Here is a 17,021-nt window from a genome sequence, read left to right as displayed (position 1 = left end):
AATCCGGATTTGGAAACGCGAATTAAATGTGACGCCTCGCGTAAGGGATTGGGATGTGCATTGGAGCAACGAACACCTAATGGGTGGCATACTGTGGCATTCGCGTCGCGATTTTTGAACTCTGTTGAAGACAGATATAGCATAAACGAACTAGAACTTCTGGGTGTTGTTTGGTCAGTGGAACACTTTAAGTATTACTTATACGGCAAACCATTTACTGTGATAACTGATGATAGAGCCCTTCTCTCTATTATGAGAGAAAACAGATCCAATAAATCCTATAATAGTAGACTGACGCGATGGGTAGATCGTTTACTACCATTTGAATTTTCGATTGATCACCTTCCGGGCACAAAAATGGGATTAGTGGATTATATATCTCGCGACCCGCATCAACAAGCTGCTAATATATCCACATACGACGAGCAATTTATTGTAGCTAAATTGGATATAATTAAGCGTAGCGCGAAACGCTTCTTATTAAATGCTGAAAATTACGTCGATTTCGCAGCGCGAAATCAATCTACAAATTGCGTCGTAATTAATCCAAATTCCACTAATAACTTATGTGGTGATTTCGCACCGCGAAATCCAGAACATTCTACAAGCACGCAAATTGACGACTCAATTAGCGAATTAACGATAAATAATTTAAATTCCATCCCCAAAATCGAAACAACTAACATTCCTCACTCGCTTTTTGCCTTAAACCGACCCACCGAACAGTCACACTCTAATCAAATTCATTTTCAACGCATCGCAACAAAATTCAAGAAAGTATATATGATGTCTCAATCACCTTCTGACGACGACACACTGATGACTGTAAAACAATCGACCCCTTCGAGAGTTCGATTTGCAGAAGCGGGGCCTTCTACTGTTCAAGCGGCACCCGTGACCCCCATTACACCTACTACAGATACAACAGCCACTTCGCCTTCGGTAGACGACTTGTACATGGATTCCTTCAATTTCGCGCTTTCAAAAATCTTCTCAAGCTCTCTCATGGCCAGCCTGACAACAAAGGACGCGATCTTGAAAGAGATTCGCGACTGCATTTTGACGTCCAATGAAGACAGATGCAGACAAATCTCACCCTACATTCATTCCTTCTAGAAGGACTTACACGTGAAGAATAGGTGTGTTTGCATAGACGACAGAATTGCACTCCCACATGCTATCAAGTATGCGTATGTAGATGCAATCCACGCAACTCACCCTGGCACATGGGGAATGACGGATATGGCGACACACGCGTGGTGGCCATACATGCACAGGGATATTGCCACCAAAACAGCAAAGTGTAACCCATGTGTCAAAATTGGTAAAAATTTAAAACCTATTATACCAGCAAATAAATGGGCACCATTAAAGCTATGTAAAGTTCCTAATGAAGAGATTCAAATTGATTTTGGAGGACCCATTTATAATGAGAAAAATCAAGAGATATATTTTCTTGCATGTATTGATCGATTTTCGAAATTTCCAACAGCAAAGGTATTTGATAGAGCCAATGCAGATAACATTTTAAAGTTTCTTCAAGAATATGTTTTGCTACACGGTATACCCCGCGCGATTAGATTGGATCAAACTAGATGTCAAACGGGGCATCGAATTAAAACATTCTGTAATCAAAATAATATACAGCTAATCGAGGCGCCAATACTCGACCACAGAGCTATTGGTTTGGTTGAAAGACTCATTCAAACAATCAAGAATCGCTTAGCCTGTATTAAAACGCCGGCGCAAAATCAATTTAACATGAAAGCATCAATAAATTCGATAATTTATCAATTACGAATATGTCGTCAAAAGACCATTGGAATATCACCTTTTGAAGCACATTTTGGCAGAAAAGCGAATACACCATTAAGCAATATAACGACTAATCCTGATTCAAAAAGTTTAACTTACAAAAATATTCTTAACAAATATTTAGATTTGGAGACTGTCAAATGGGACCAACTCATCACTGACGACAAATGGGATAATGATGAGCGAAGCGACATAGAAATGGAAATAAACAAAGACAAACTGGGCAAGGAGGCAATGAAAAGACAGAGGGACGACCCAGATAAAGAATCAAGATTAATTTCTCACCCCGATGTTGGCCAACCGATACCAAGAACAGAATCGTCACTGGAGCTCAAATTGGCAAAGAAAAAACCACAAATAAAACGATCAAAGAAAAGTCTCGACGGTCTATACGACGTACTTGCACCAGGATCGTCAGTTATTAAAACAACCGAAAACACATCAGTAATCAAAGAACCGGGCAAGAGAGAGGTTACTATACGGAATTCTGACCTCGCAAAGTTCGGCACAAAGGCGGAACGAGAAACAGATTTGCAAATATATGCAAATAGACGCCCGAAAATCCCCACGGGAAAAACAACGGAGGAAATCATTCATCACCATGCAAAAGAACTAAGAAAAAAGTTAGAAGGTGGAAAGAAAATGAAACACAGAAAAGTGGCAGATGACGTCAGCACAGTGTCGTCCATTCACTCTAATGTAACACGCGCCCTCAGAGTAAGAATGCCGACCAAGCCAAAGATACAACAAGCAACGGCGCCGCGAAATCAAACCACGGAGTCAAATAACGATCCCGCAGTGCCAATGGAACTACCGACTTCAAGCATCATTATCGCGGAGCCACCAAGCAGACCGAAAAGAAAAGCAGCCACGAAAGCATCCGCAGCGCTAATTCCTTCAAAGAGAATACGCTCTGCGACTTCAACAACAGAATCGGATGAGTCTGTGAATCCAATTCAATCATGCCCTCCCTCAACACCAAGCACTTCAGCAATTGGAAAACAGAAGAGACGGCAAAACATTAAAAAACAACAAATCGAAAACAAGTCCATAATTTCTGCAATACAAACGGCTGCAGCGCAATCCAACCAAGAGGAGTCAAACTTCACAGTCGGCCCATGCTCCCCAACAACTTCCTACCCCACTCAATTCTACGTCTCTCCGAATTATGAGGAACCCGAATTATCTATGACAGTTGGCGAAGCGGAAAGGTATTATGAAAGCGAAAGCGATTAATGAATAAAACTGACCATTCCAAACTCTGTCTAAAACATTACAGTATTAATTATTTAACAAGTACATATTTCTTACTAATTTTCTGATAAATAACATGTTATTTATTTCCGCCAAGGGGGAAATGTGGTACAATAGTACATTTTAGTTTGAGTTCATTAATTTGGTGCAACCAATTTAGTTCAATTTTCTGTTTAACTTAATTTAGTTCAATTTCCTTATTTTAATTTGTTCATTTATTCAGTTTAATTTTGAAGATCAAATCTGATGATTTCATGCTTGTTAATTTGTTTATATCCTATGCATGATCATTTGTCTGTTCACCTTGTCTCGTGATTGTCAGTTGCCGCAATTTAGTAATGTTATCTTGTGAACAATTTGTGAAGCAGTTTTGTTAATCTTGCCTAATTTCATTCTTCTCAATTTCGTAATTTAAAATAGTTGACTCTCTCTCTTAACTAGGTTTCGATCCGCCAAAGTCTAAATTCAGACACAATAAAAATTTGGTATCTCTCGCTAAGCAAAATACCCGATAGATAGTTGACGTGATTTCGCTCCGCCAAATCAACCTAAATTTTTAACTCAAATAAACGATATTTGAATAACAAAATAAAGCTTGAATTCGCTCCGCCAATTCACTCTTAAATTGGCCGAAATAAAGGACGCTAATTGGCACTACGAAACAATTCAAATCTACAGATTGTAAATCTGTACGACAATACTTTCGAGACTTTACCAAGAAATTTGAGCTGCTCCCAGCTCATTATTTTTACAACGCTGAAGCTTGCCGCTTTTAATCAAACATAAGTTCAAACATAAGTGCAAATTTGAAGAAAACGCTCCTTATGACTTATCAAATTAGAAATCGTAGAAATAAGTGCTCTAGCTCAGATTTCTTGTTGGTTTCTATTATAGTTGCAAAATTGGATTCCAAAAACAAAGTAAGTCTGTGATTAAGTTATGTTGTTTGTTGGTTTCAGCGGCTACGACTGTGTTGACGAACATCTCTCTACAGGAAGAGTTGCATGGTGTGCACAAGTCTTTCCGGATGACTGTGGCTGTGCTGAATGGAATGCTGTCTGTATGGACTGCTGCACAACTCAAACTCGGGTTAGTAACAGGGCTGAGATTTAACGGGTATTCACTCAGAAACAGAAAAACGTATCTATTCTGTTTCGGCCCCCAGCTTTAGTGAGTATATATCTTTTATGCCCCCAGGTGCACGTGCTTTTTTACATATGAACGTGCTATATAACAACACATAAATTCTAATTTAGGGCATGGGGGGGCAGAATAGACCCAGGAAAATTATCTTTTAAAAGGTGAAAAGTGAAAAAACCACCAGCTGCATAGGCCGAACAGAACTGACGTTACCAGAGTTACCAGAGCTACGGTGTAAATCTTAACACGCCAGACTGAGGAGGATCTGGACACAGTTGTTTCGAGTCCGCTTAGCCCTAAATAATTGAGCTGATTGCTGGGCAGTGGTGTTTGTTACTGTAATTGTTTCTGTAATTGAATCCTGAAACAGATACATAACATGTATGGTTAAGAAGGGAAAACTTTGCTCTTATTTGTTTACGATGTTGTCTCTTCTGCATACAAACTGTTTCAGTTGGAGTGACAAAACACGATCAGCAATGCATTGCTACATAGAGCAATTAGCAATCACCGTTGCACATTGCAGGAACCTATTCAGTAAAGTTTTTGTGTATTTTCCAACTACATTGCTGATACTCTGCTATCCATTATACTTTGTTATCCAAAAAAAGCTCTCAATAAAACCAGAATTTCTTTTAAAATGTTGAATTTTGCTAAATTATGCAGCTACGTACACCATCCTGTTGCAAAATATTGCAAGATAGATAAAATAGATCATAGAAACTGAAATCAGCTAAGTAGTCTGTTTCAGATGGAGTGACAAAACACGATCAGCCAATTCTTCTCTGCTCAAGTATACTGACTTGGCTGAACAGTGTCAGATGTTTCATGACATTGTCTGTTGTCAGCGCAAATCCGGTTGGTTTTCAGTTTCTTTTGAACCAGTAATTACCCCGAAAAAATACTCCAATTTTAATTTTGTCCACAGGCAAAGTAAACCGTAAGTTATTTATTATTATGAGTTATACATGGATTCATTATATTTCACGCTTATCAGCTTGGCTTTTCTTATACAGATAAAACTATTTCACAAACAAGGAGGCTCGGTTTGCACTATGTTCCGAGCTCCATTTTCCACTTTGTTGGCTTAATTATCCGCCAAATAATTTAGTTTGAAATAGGAAACTTTCAATAAAAAAAACCACACAAGGATTCGCAGCAATTCCTGATCGGTTCTCAAATACACACAGACTGGCTGGTATGCTAATGAGGTAAATTTCGTCCGTTTGAATAAAATGGACACAGTTGAACTGAACAAAACACATGGTTAAAAAATGAAATAAGGCACAAGCAATTTCTCAAACAGAAAAAAATGCATCAAGTAAACGTCTAATTTTGCGAGCCAACAAAAATGAGATTCTGAATTCAAACTCTATCAATTTCTGAAAAATTTTAGGACAATTAAGTCTTTCGAGTGATATTGCTTCATTCGTATCTAGTTTTAGCCTGTCCTACAAATGCTCTTAGCGCAGGATCAGAAGGTCTTAGCATCATCCGAGGAAGACCGTAAAATTAAAAAAGTAGGACCTGAAATGCTAAAAAAATGAACTGATAAATGCTAAAAAATGATCTGAGTGACAATAAGGTTAGAACAACAACAACAACAACAACAACAACCTGTGATAACGATCAAATCATGAGAACTTACGCACGCAAAAAAATAATTACGAAAAACTACTTTGATAAAAAAAATAGCTGTTTTGAAATGATCAGAACAAAAAACTACTGATTAACGATCGATAAATAAAAATAAAAAGAACTAAAGGTTCACTTATGATTCGCTTGAAAATAAGCAAAATCTGTTATTTCTGAGACTCGTCAAAAAGATAAAAATAGAGAGAGGTAGTTTTTGAAAACTCATCTAAAAAATCTTTAAGACCAGAAATTTCTTCAGTTCAAATAGCGTTTGGAAAAAATTAGCTCCATTTACTGATTCAGAGTGATTAAAATGGCTGCTCAAAAAATTAACAGCATTACTATCTCCTCTTTGCTATAAAACTGTGATGATTGTTCCGGATTTTGACATAATGGAGCAAAATAAATTAAATTAGACCAAATATGGCAATATAAGTGAACAAAATAGTGTTAAATAGTTTTAAATTAGATAAATTTCCAAAGCTGCAGTTCTAAATTTCCTTATCAGATTACAAAGGTTCATTTAGTCTTCCATAGTCCTCGTATAGTTTATAATGATCTTCAGAGCAGGCTTCAGGGAAATGTTTTGAAGAAGTATTTGCAGCTGTGCCTCAAAATAACCCATATTTTAAAAAAATCTGTAAATTTTCAAATGATTCAATTTTTGCATAAAATTCACATAAATAGATTAAGCAACTCAGTGTTTTGTTTAAAAGTTTAACAAAAATAATGGTAGCAGTTACATTCCAATTCCTTTAGAAAAACCAAATCAATTTGAGCAAAACGTTTTGAAAAAGTAAACAGAAATAATGAAATTCAGCTGATGTTCACAAAAATTTAAATTTTGATAGCTCTTTCAAAAGGCGAAATTCCAAAATCTCTTTAATTAAATTTTCTTAGTTTGACGGGTTTTCTAAAAATACACCTCACGGCTCTCTTGGATAAATACATTGACCCTGTTGAGCATAAAGTACTGAAATAATATATATGTGATGTCAAATAAGTATGCTCAAAGTTTGTCCAATTTCGAATGCTGAGATCTGCAGTAACCAGAAATCGATTTATTTTAATTTTTAGATTACAATCATTAAAAAATTGTCTCTGGTTTTCTACAGAACACATGCCTATGTTGCTTAAGAATTGTATGCTAGACAGAAGACGTTCTTCAAAACTTTGAGAATTATGTTGTGTTTTCCCTAGATATTATAGAGTAGTAGTTGTTGTAAAATCAATAATAGATGATCAAATGCACTCAATTTGATACATCTGTTACCAATTTTCGACAGAAAAGTATTCTAATTTAATAAATTTGTCGGTTATGATTTTATAAAAACTGGCAAGGTTCAATTTTCTATTGTTATTTCTGGATTACTCTGGTTAAAACTCATCAATAGTTTGTGGGACATTTGCGACTTAATCTATAGATTGACAAAAAAAGATTACCAAAAAGAAGTCTATGTAATTTTCTCCCATTTTGTTCCAGTAATTTTCAATACGGTTAGGCAGAAAAAGCGTTCCATCATATTTTTATAAATGCTAGGTTAATAAATGCTAGGCTTTTCTTATAAATACTGGGTTTTTATAAATGCCTGTTTTTAGATTTCTGAAACTATTTCCAAACAGAAAAATGAGTTTCAGTTTCACCTTCAATTGTATAGTCAATAAATTAAATCGTGGAAGCCTGAGCCGGGTTAGAATGGTATGAAAAACCTGGAACTATTACCGTTGTTTTGTAAGATCTTGAAAGATAAGCATACTTTTGCCAGGATCTTGCAAGAATTTCAAGTGTCGACTAGTGAGCTTATTCGAATTCAAATTATTCAATTTAGAAATGAGTAGGGTATGAGTAATATGAATAATAGAAATGAGTATTATTAAACTTTTGGTTTGCTTTTTTCAATGTAGTTCAATTTTAAATTTTTTCTTAAACCAACATTATTTAGCATTTATTTTTGCTCTGATCTTAGAGGAATTCGTTATTTTATTTTCTACTGTCGATCTCAATTAAATTAGTCTTTTTTCGATAGTCTTACAAAAACGAACGTTTTTCTTAAATAAACTCAACGCTTAATTTTTGCTTAACTTTGGGTTTCTAATGAGGTGATTACTGAAGACCATAGCGTTTGTTGTGTGTATGAAGTGATATAGCAATAGGCATATGGGGTGTAGTGCAGTCAGACCAGCACATAAGGAGCAAGTTTTAAAAAAAAACTTGACGTAATTTTTTAAGTAAAAATTTATGGACACTGCACTTTCCACCTAGTTTCGACAAATTGTTGTTGACAAAGATCGACAGCCAACCCAAGTTCAGAAAAAATATCAATTTGTTTTTCAATGTCTTGAATAATTATTTCTGTGTGAATTGCATTTTCCGCCGGTATTCAATTATCAAAGTATGTTTGTAAATACAGTAACTAGCTGTTCTCTCGTCCATTTTATGATCATCAGTTTCTTTGAAGGTTGATAAATGGCTTACTTTGTCGCTGATCATACATCCTTATGCTTTTTTAAAGTGTATATCCTGCATAATTATGTGTTTTTATTGTTCATCTTTCATAATGCAGCATAAACATTTTTCTTTGGTCATTGTTTCTTTATATACTTTTTACAACATGCGTAATTAGAATCAACATTTTTTTTTGTTAAACCTTTGATTAAAACTGAGAGAAAGGGAGGGGGATTGTTGGAATAGCTGGAGGCTCTTGAAACGTAATTTGAAATAAAATTTTTCTCCGCTATACTTTACGTTTGAATATCAGATCCAAGGCATTCACCGCAATATAAAGTATCTGATCTGACATTCTGATGTATAAAAATTATAGGTCTTGGGACAAACTAATATATAGTGGAACATTGATAGCTAGATGCGGTGACAGGCATGCATGATCTCTGTTGTTCAAGTCTAAGAGACAGAGGTCGAAGCGTGAAAACTAAGTAAGATTATCAGCTGTATGTTTTACAGCATTGATCATATATAATCATGCGTTTTTTTAGCAGTGGTCTGATATAATAATGCAACTTATAGAGTAGATATCCCAAAATTATGCGTTTTTCAGCATTTATCTTGCATAAATATAATTTTGTTTTAGCTTGGGTCTGACATATTATTGAAGTTTTACCCCATCCAACGAAAAACTTTATAAAAAAACTTTTCAACTCGATACCGTTGATCTTACATATCTTTTCAAAAAAAATCCAGTTCAGGTACTACATCGCTGAACCCAATATCTTCATGTTACCTCATTTTGTGGTTGTCATCTAAATCCCCCGCTGGCCAATTTGGCCATCTCAGTGATGTCAACAGATTAAAAAAAACGTAATTAAAAAACTTTCTAAGTTGATGTTGATGCCTCTTGCCTGTTTCAGTTAACCTTCCAGGTAAGTTACGAGAATTTTTTTTATTACAAACAAAAATAAATTCCCTAAATTTGTATTTCTCAACTTTGATAGAACAAAGAGAGAAATAACATTTGAATGTTAAGTATTAATGTAACTTACTTTTAATGAACATCCGAGCAAGCTTCTCCTGTGTTCTGGAGTTCTGTTAGCTAGCTGATTTCTGCTTAGGCTTTGCGGCTTTGCGCATATATCATGATTGATCACATTCATACCTTCGTATTGCACTTCGCATTTGATAGTGGCTATATTACAAAGTGAAACTTGTCTTCAACTTTAACACAAAAGTTTATCCTCGCCAAACTTTTGACAATCACATATAGTTATTTAAATTAATTGACAAGACCGTTTAACAAGACCTTGAGGATCAATATATAAACTAAACAGTGTCTTGCGATAACAATTTTGTTGATATCATTCTCAAAGATTTTGTATTAGAAACTTTTATTTAATTTAAATAAAAACATGGAGCTATATTCAGACTTGGCTTCTTGTTCGTTTCAAATTTAGTAAATGGATAATAAGGCCAGATGTATTAGATTTGTTCTTACAGATTCAAGGGGAGTAGTAGAGTTTGTCGCCAATTGTTACGATGCAGAGAAATCAGCCATGGCAGGGGAACTCAAATTGCCCAGTTGGCTAACAGACAAATATAAAATACCCTTACCCGAAACACAACAACCCATCGAAAAGGTTAGATATCTGTTTGATTGCTCTAGAACGATGTTTGAAGTATTTATTGTAGCCGAGTGGGTCTTTATTTTGCATGAACAAGTTTTTGCTTGAACGCTTCACAAACTTGTTCTAGAATGTTCTTTTCCTCTCTTGAGTGATTTGACTTATCTTCTTCAGATAACTTTCAGAAACTGTAAAACCCGATAACGTTAAGTTCCTGTGTAGCTCTTTTAAAAATGTATTAAGCTCTAAGCACGGTTTACTGAAGATAATGAGGTAGCAGAACTTTATGGTGTGAAGCGTAATTTTTGGCAAGTTTGGACCCTTCTTACCAGGTGACACTGGCCTCGCTGAGCATAAGCTATCTACAGCAAACGCCAAGCCCTCGCAAGTCGTTCTAAAACAGTTACGTGGGAGTCGGTTATGTTTACTTTTACGATTAAAATGAAGTCGTTTTTTATTAGGGATGAACATAGCTAGGTTCATGCAAAGAAAAACAGAACACATTTTGAATGTTACAGTGCTGATGGGCCTCATACTTTAAGTACAGATTCTTATCCAACGATTAAAGTTCATTCTCTTAAAACTGTTGATTCTAAAGCAGTGATCACGGTTACGCTTTTGTTATTGCTCAAATATTTTCTCTAAATGGAGAAATAAATATGTATGCCTATAGGCTGGCTGTCTATAGGCTAGGCTGGCTGTTTTCTTTCTCTTCAGGCAAATTTTCACACTTTTCTTACGCGTCGTAGAGAAAAAAGAAAAACATAATTCTTAGCTCTCACAATCTAGCGTTCATTTATATAAAAAAATTTCTGGTTTTAGGAACTTTGAAAATGGGAAACCATGAAATTTAGGAGGAAAAGATGAAAAGGAAGAAAACATTGGTCAGGGGGCAGGGGTGACCGATCGCTTGGAAACTGAAGCTAAAAGCAAACAGAAAAATTTGAATATTTGAAAATTATTTTGTTTTCTTTTCTTAAAATGCTTTTGCTAAAAATTTTTTATCAGCATTTTATGTTTTCTGTTTAAAAACTAGCGTATGTATTAAAAACTAGCGTTCTTCTGTATTAATTTTTTTTTTTTGGAAAACAGAGGAGTCAGGTAATTTAAAGTTCTCAAAATGTAAAAATCATCTTTGAAAAATCTGAGTTGATTTCCAGAATTTTTTTTATTTCGTATGAACTTTCTCTTTCGGTAATTTCAAAACTGCGTAGACTTAAAATTCGGTTGTATGAAGTGAAAAAAACAAAAATGAGTTTCATTATTGGAAATGGGTTTTTTTTATTTTGTTTTAATTATATTGTCAGGCAAGATCTTTCTAGTAAATGCAATAGAGAATAAATATAGTGTTAGGGAAGTTACTGATCGCAATGTTCAAAAACTTAATGCAAGTGTTTGTTTTTTTTTTGAAATTTTGACGAAAACTATTTTTAACTTCTCTGTTTTTTGAAATTGCTCTTCACGCTGACATTTTCTAGTCTGCGAATAATTTTCTAAATTGAAAATCTAAATGATTCGTTGATCATGCAAATTTTAAAAACTTTTCGCCTTTTTATTCAGTTCACAAAATAATATATACTATTAAAATTTTCTATTCATTTGAAAAGTATATTCCAAAGAGAGAAACGAACAAAATTAATTTTTACTGAAGACCAATAATTCTGTACACTACTAAATAACATATTTTAAGGACAAAACAAATGCTCCATTTCTTTGTAGACATATAATGGTAGATTTCTAAAACTGTCAAAAAACTTAAAGAATTAGAAAAATTACCTAACAATTGCTACAAGTTGCCGTTTTAAATATGGTTAAAAGAATTTGTTTATTTAATCTAGCTGGTAACCCGTTTATGAGGTGAGGTATTAAATAATTAGTTTGCCCATAATGATCAAGAAATATCAAAAACGAAAAAAAAATGGAAATAAATTTTGAGCGGTTCTTTTCAAAGATCATCGTCAAAATAACGATTACCAATCCAATTGCCTCACAAATCCTGAACCAAATATTTAAGAAAAAATAAAAAAAAAGATCAAAAAGGATGGTGGCGAAAATTGAGTGAAAATCAATTGCCAAAAGGAAACTCCTTTACAATTTTTTTTTGGTGTTGAGGTGTTTGTTTTGCGAGTTGTGTTTGTGAGTAATGGATGTTGCGTGTGCGTGTGTTTGTAAGGTTTATCTGTCTCTGAAACTTTCTTCATTCATAATTTATTTTCAGATGCCCCCAACCATTTTTTTGACAAAAGTAATGTTTTTTTTACCTTGAGAGGTATTTTGGAGCATTCTGCTTTTAGCACAGACTCTAACAAGCCGTCTGGTTACAATTCGGAGCGGCAATTTGCGTTTGTACATAACTTTCCAACACTTCATTTGCCGTGCAATTTACAGAATTTGAAATCATGTAACCTATTTAATCTAATTTAATCACATGCTAGTTTGTTCACTTTTCCCCCAATTAAAAAGGCCAGTTCAGAAAAGGCTAACTGTTTACATTATTTGAAGTTTGCTGTCTGTGGCTCTCAATGTTCAATATGTCGTTAGAAACCACACTTTTGACACTTTTATCCTTCAAACAAAGACTTCACCTTTGAGAACAGCCGAACAGAGAAAAATAGGTGACAAAAACCAATCTCCTGGTCAATTGTTAGCAAGAAGTTCTCAAAGAAAACAGTTATTTTCTACTGAAGTAACCTTGGTATCCTTATTGCATTTTTCTACTCAAAATTCAACCAATAAAGAACAAAAATAATGTTTGTTTAAAAAAACTGAGAATCACCATAAAGCTTGTTTTTGAAAGAAAGCAATTATTCTGCTCAAAACGTATAGATAAAATGAGAAAAAAAGAAATATTACTCTTAAAACAACGTAAGAATTTGACACAATTAATTATGTGATCAGTGCTTTGATGAATTTTCTATCAAAAATACCAAAGGGAAATGTGGAATGTGGCTGCCAAAAATCTGCCACAAGACATGACACAATCAATTTACTCAGATTAAAAATCAAGTAGAAAAGCCAGGCTCAGCTAAAAAAAAACAATATTCGTGGTCAATTAAAAATTTCAATGAAACAAAGTTGTTACTTGCCGTTATTTTTTTATTTTGAATAGTCTAACAAGCTTGCCTATAAATTAAAAATTGATCACATTGTCTTGGAGCAATTTGAGTATCATTTTTGTAAACAAACTCGAAGTTTATATATCAGTGCTATTAAGTTCAGGTTTGATGGACGACTTATAATGTAATTTTTTAAATAAAAATATTTCTTTTTGTTCTCTGAAATGAATTTTCTACTCCAAAAACATGTAACAAGACCCTCTATGAATTTTGGTCCTACACTGCAAAATAGCTAACTTTTGATGAGATCTAGAACTAAATATTCAAGAGTTAATTAAAAAATAAATCTCTAATATAAAGGAAATTACAATGACTGGCACACAAATAGCTTGTAATATAAGCAAATGTTTCAAAATTGTTCAAGTAACAGGTTGAAGCGAGATAAAAATTAATTCAATTAATATAATTTTTTTCTGTTGGGCCATATTTTCTCCTCAAGTGTCATTTCTGGACTTAATTTTTTTTTCAAATTAAAAAAAAATTGTAGTTTATTTGCTCAAATAAATGAAGTGAATTATTAATTCATCTTTTGAGCATAAAATTGGGAAAACTTTTTCGCATGAACCAACGTAAGGAAGTCTTATTCAACTTTTACTTCTCACTTTTTAAATGCTTTAACCTTTTACTTAAAAAATAGCTAACATTTTTTCTAACGAATTGAGCTAGGTTTCAACCCAAATATTAGTTTTCATATGAACCTAAAAATTTCATTTCTGTGTTTTGCAGGAACGAGTCAACCGTATTTGAGAAGTGAAAAAAGAATAGTTTTTAAAAACTTCACAATTGAAAATATTCTCAAAAAATGAAAAATTTGCTTCTAACAATCGAACTTCATTTCGTGGAGGGTCAGAAAAATTAAGTAGTAAAATAATTATTGAAGAAAAAATTCATAAAATTTTGAGCAAAAAATTTATAAAGCCAACGGTAGATTACAATGTTTATTGCTCATGATTAGTCGATAGACAAACTGGTACTTTCATGTAAAAAGAGCCCCTCCCCCCAAGCGCTGATGGTTTCTTGATCATCAACGAAAACTTCAGACCGAATATTATGAGCAAGAACGTCAACCTGACATCATGATTTATATAATTTCTTAATTTATACCCTACTAAGAGGTCATTGATTGCCAAAAGGTCTCGCACTTCCGGAAACCCATCATACTAATGAGCCAGAAGACACGAGCCAGACTGGACATTAGTCCAGATAGCACGCTCACATTCCAGAAACGTCGCAGTTTGCCCAAGAAGCAACGGAAGAGCAGCAGAAGTGCTCAATTTTCATCTCAGATTGGGATACAAAAACTGATGCGGCGGCCGTCCGTTGAATATGATATGGAATCATCCATCAATGCAACAACAAATTTGGGGATGGATGAGAAAGCTATCAATCCTTTCAAAGCACAGAAGAGTATGTTAAATTTGTTCTTCGTTTTTGTTCGCAAGTACCTTTCAGATACAGGTTAGGTAACTATGCTGACGTCACTAAAAATCGGGCATCAATTGAGCATTTTAAATCTGGCGCTCTATATAGGGACATCTGGCGTTTTTCAAAGTTTAATAATGCGTTTTTCTCCGCCCGCACTTAACGGGGGGGGGGGGGGAGGGAGGGAGGGAGGGAGGGAGGGAGGGAGGGAGGGAGGGAGGGAGGGAGGGAGGAACTGTGTGCTCACCTGGGTTTATAATTTTGTTCAGTGAATTTTGGCCGATTGCTTATCGTAGAGAATTGTGTGTCGTATCATTAAAAAGCCTGTAAAACGTAGAATATGTAACAAAATTGTTTTTCAATTTCTGCTTTTTTTCGAGGAGTCACCAGGTTTTAGTGAATATTGGATTATCTTAAGCATATCCGTTTTCTTTTTCTGAGACATTTTTTAGGAATTGTTTTTTTTGCTAAAAGAAAACTAAATTTCTCAGTGAAAAAGTTTTTACTTTTTACAGGGGTGTTGAATCTTTTCATATCATATCTTTGTAAAATTATAGAAAAATTTTTTTGATAATTTGCTTTTTTTTTCATAAAAACTGGCATCAAATCAGATATTTTATCTAAGGTATCTAATAATTCTCAAGAAAAGTTCCCCAAAGAAACCATGAAGCCACTTCAAACGATCACTGCTTTTTCAACTAAAGGAGGACTGGTTGACTTCAAGCTATCTAGCAAAACATTTGCACAACTGCAGCTTTGACAGTCTTTTGATAATTTAATTCTACCTGCTCTATAAGCCGACTTTCGAATTTTTTAATTGAATTTTAATAAATTTCGTATTTTAATAAGACTCTAATGAAAGCAATTTAGCCTGAAGGAACGTTTTGATTTCTTAAAAATGTTAATGGCTTGTGGTTTTATGGCTTTGAACCTAGGCGTGTTCATAAAATCTTTGGATTTTGGCTTTATCTTTTGCTCTTTTTGTTTCATTATAATTTAGTCTCAATGTCGACGGGACTTATTTGGTTTTCAAATGCATAGAAGCAAATGTAATAAGTAGTGGGTTTTCAGTTGAAAATAAAAAAGGTTTGTTTTATTGTGATTATAATTCTCTTTGTTTTTAAAACCAAAATATTTTTTTTCAGTTTTTGCTTTTATTGGCCGTTCTCGTTGTCGACTTGTTAATTTGTGCCATCAAGGACAGGACTCATCTGCTTTATAGCAAAAGAAAATTAATCAGTTTTAGTTGTTGCAGTTTCCATCTAGCGGTGTTTGGTTTGGACCAGTTTTATTTTTTTTCGAAATTTGACATCATTTGTTGCTTTTTAAATGAATCAATACTACTAGCATTTGGTCACTAATTGAATAAAAACAATGTTAGGTGTTTTCAAGCAGTAAATGGCCTTAGGTCGTTAAGGATTTCAGTATATGTATAATTCTTTTGTTGATTCTCGAAAACATTTCGCAGTTCTAAAAAATTCTACATTTCTTCTGAGAACCCATCTTATAATAGCATTTCATCATCAATTTGTGATAATAGGTATTTGATATTTTTAACAGAACTAGTTTTCTATGAAAAAGAGCTTAACAGAATTTTTTTGCTTTCTTTGTTTATTTTTGCGTTTAAAGGTTCATTTGCTTGGATATCTTTTATTTGTTAATTGCCTAAATTTTTGTTGAATTGAGAATATTGACTTTTTCTTCTCGAGGAATTGCGATGACGCAACTTGCTTTCTCCTAACAAAAGTTTTGCGCACTTCAAAATTTGTCCATACTAGCGGAATTAAAAACTAAACTTGCTGATAAACACGCTTGTCTTTATTTGAGAATCCCTCAAGCATCCCTCAGAAACCATTACTATGTTTTATATATTGCATTTTTCATATAGGAAGCTCAATTGAAGACAATTAAGCCATTAATATGGATGAGTTGAGTCGGAACATTATTTCCCTATGGACATTTATGAGCTTTGGTTTTTAGATAACGTTGTCAAGATAGGATTGGCTTTTACCCATTGCCAACTGTTAAAATGGCTACAATTTCCCCAAAACGGCATAAACTCTTCCATAGAAAAAATTAGGTTAAGCAGGAAAATTTGAGGTAATTGCTCTAGAAAATCTTATGTTGTTTTGCGAATGCTGTAGCTGTTTTAACAGTTGTGAATGGGTATCCCACATCAAACTAAAAAACTAATAAACTTTTTTTAAACAACGATCTAATCAATCTTTTTTCTAATCATTGACGACACTTGACAGTGAAACAAACCTATGGGCTTGTTTCTCTGACGTATAATCGCAACAATGCAATCACAATTTAGAAGAAGATTCAGATGAATTATGCAGAAATTTAAAAAATATGTTTTTCTTATTGTGCAGAAATTTAAAAAAACTTTATTTCTTATAGACCTGTGGTTAAAAAACCGAGTTTCAAAGCGAGTTTCACTCCCCTAACTAGAGAAAAGTGCTTTATTCAATCTCACTCGATCAGATGGGACAAGTTATTTTACAAGTTGATCCCGCCCAATAAGTGGAGCGAAAGTTCATATTTAATCTCACCCAATGAGAA

General features: G+C 34.0%; 1 protein-coding gene across 1 annotated transcript in view; it reads left to right on the top strand.

The window, feature by feature from the left end:
* The window catches only part of LOC142344155 (uncharacterized), an 83,228-nt gene that overhangs the window by 30,812 nt on the left and 35,395 nt on the right, over nucleotides 1–17,021 (top strand). Inside the window, exons 3-6 of the mRNA XM_075395681.1 lie at nucleotides 4,029–4,158; nucleotides 4,961–5,067; nucleotides 9,794–9,933; nucleotides 14,168–14,441. Of these exons, the coding sequence (XP_075251796.1) occupies nucleotides 4,029–4,158; nucleotides 4,961–5,067; nucleotides 9,794–9,933; nucleotides 14,168–14,441 (651 nt within the window). The remainder of the gene's footprint in view (nucleotides 1–4,028; nucleotides 4,159–4,960; nucleotides 5,068–9,793; nucleotides 9,934–14,167; nucleotides 14,442–17,021) is intronic.

This window comes from Convolutriloba macropyga, chromosome 8 (genome assembly GCF_964194025.1).
Source record: "Convolutriloba macropyga chromosome 8, txConMacr16.3, whole genome shotgun sequence".
In the NCBI taxonomy this organism is placed as follows: domain Eukaryota; kingdom Metazoa; phylum Xenacoelomorpha; order Acoela; family Convolutidae; genus Convolutriloba; species Convolutriloba macropyga.
This window is presented reverse-complemented; position numbering and strand designations above follow the sequence as displayed.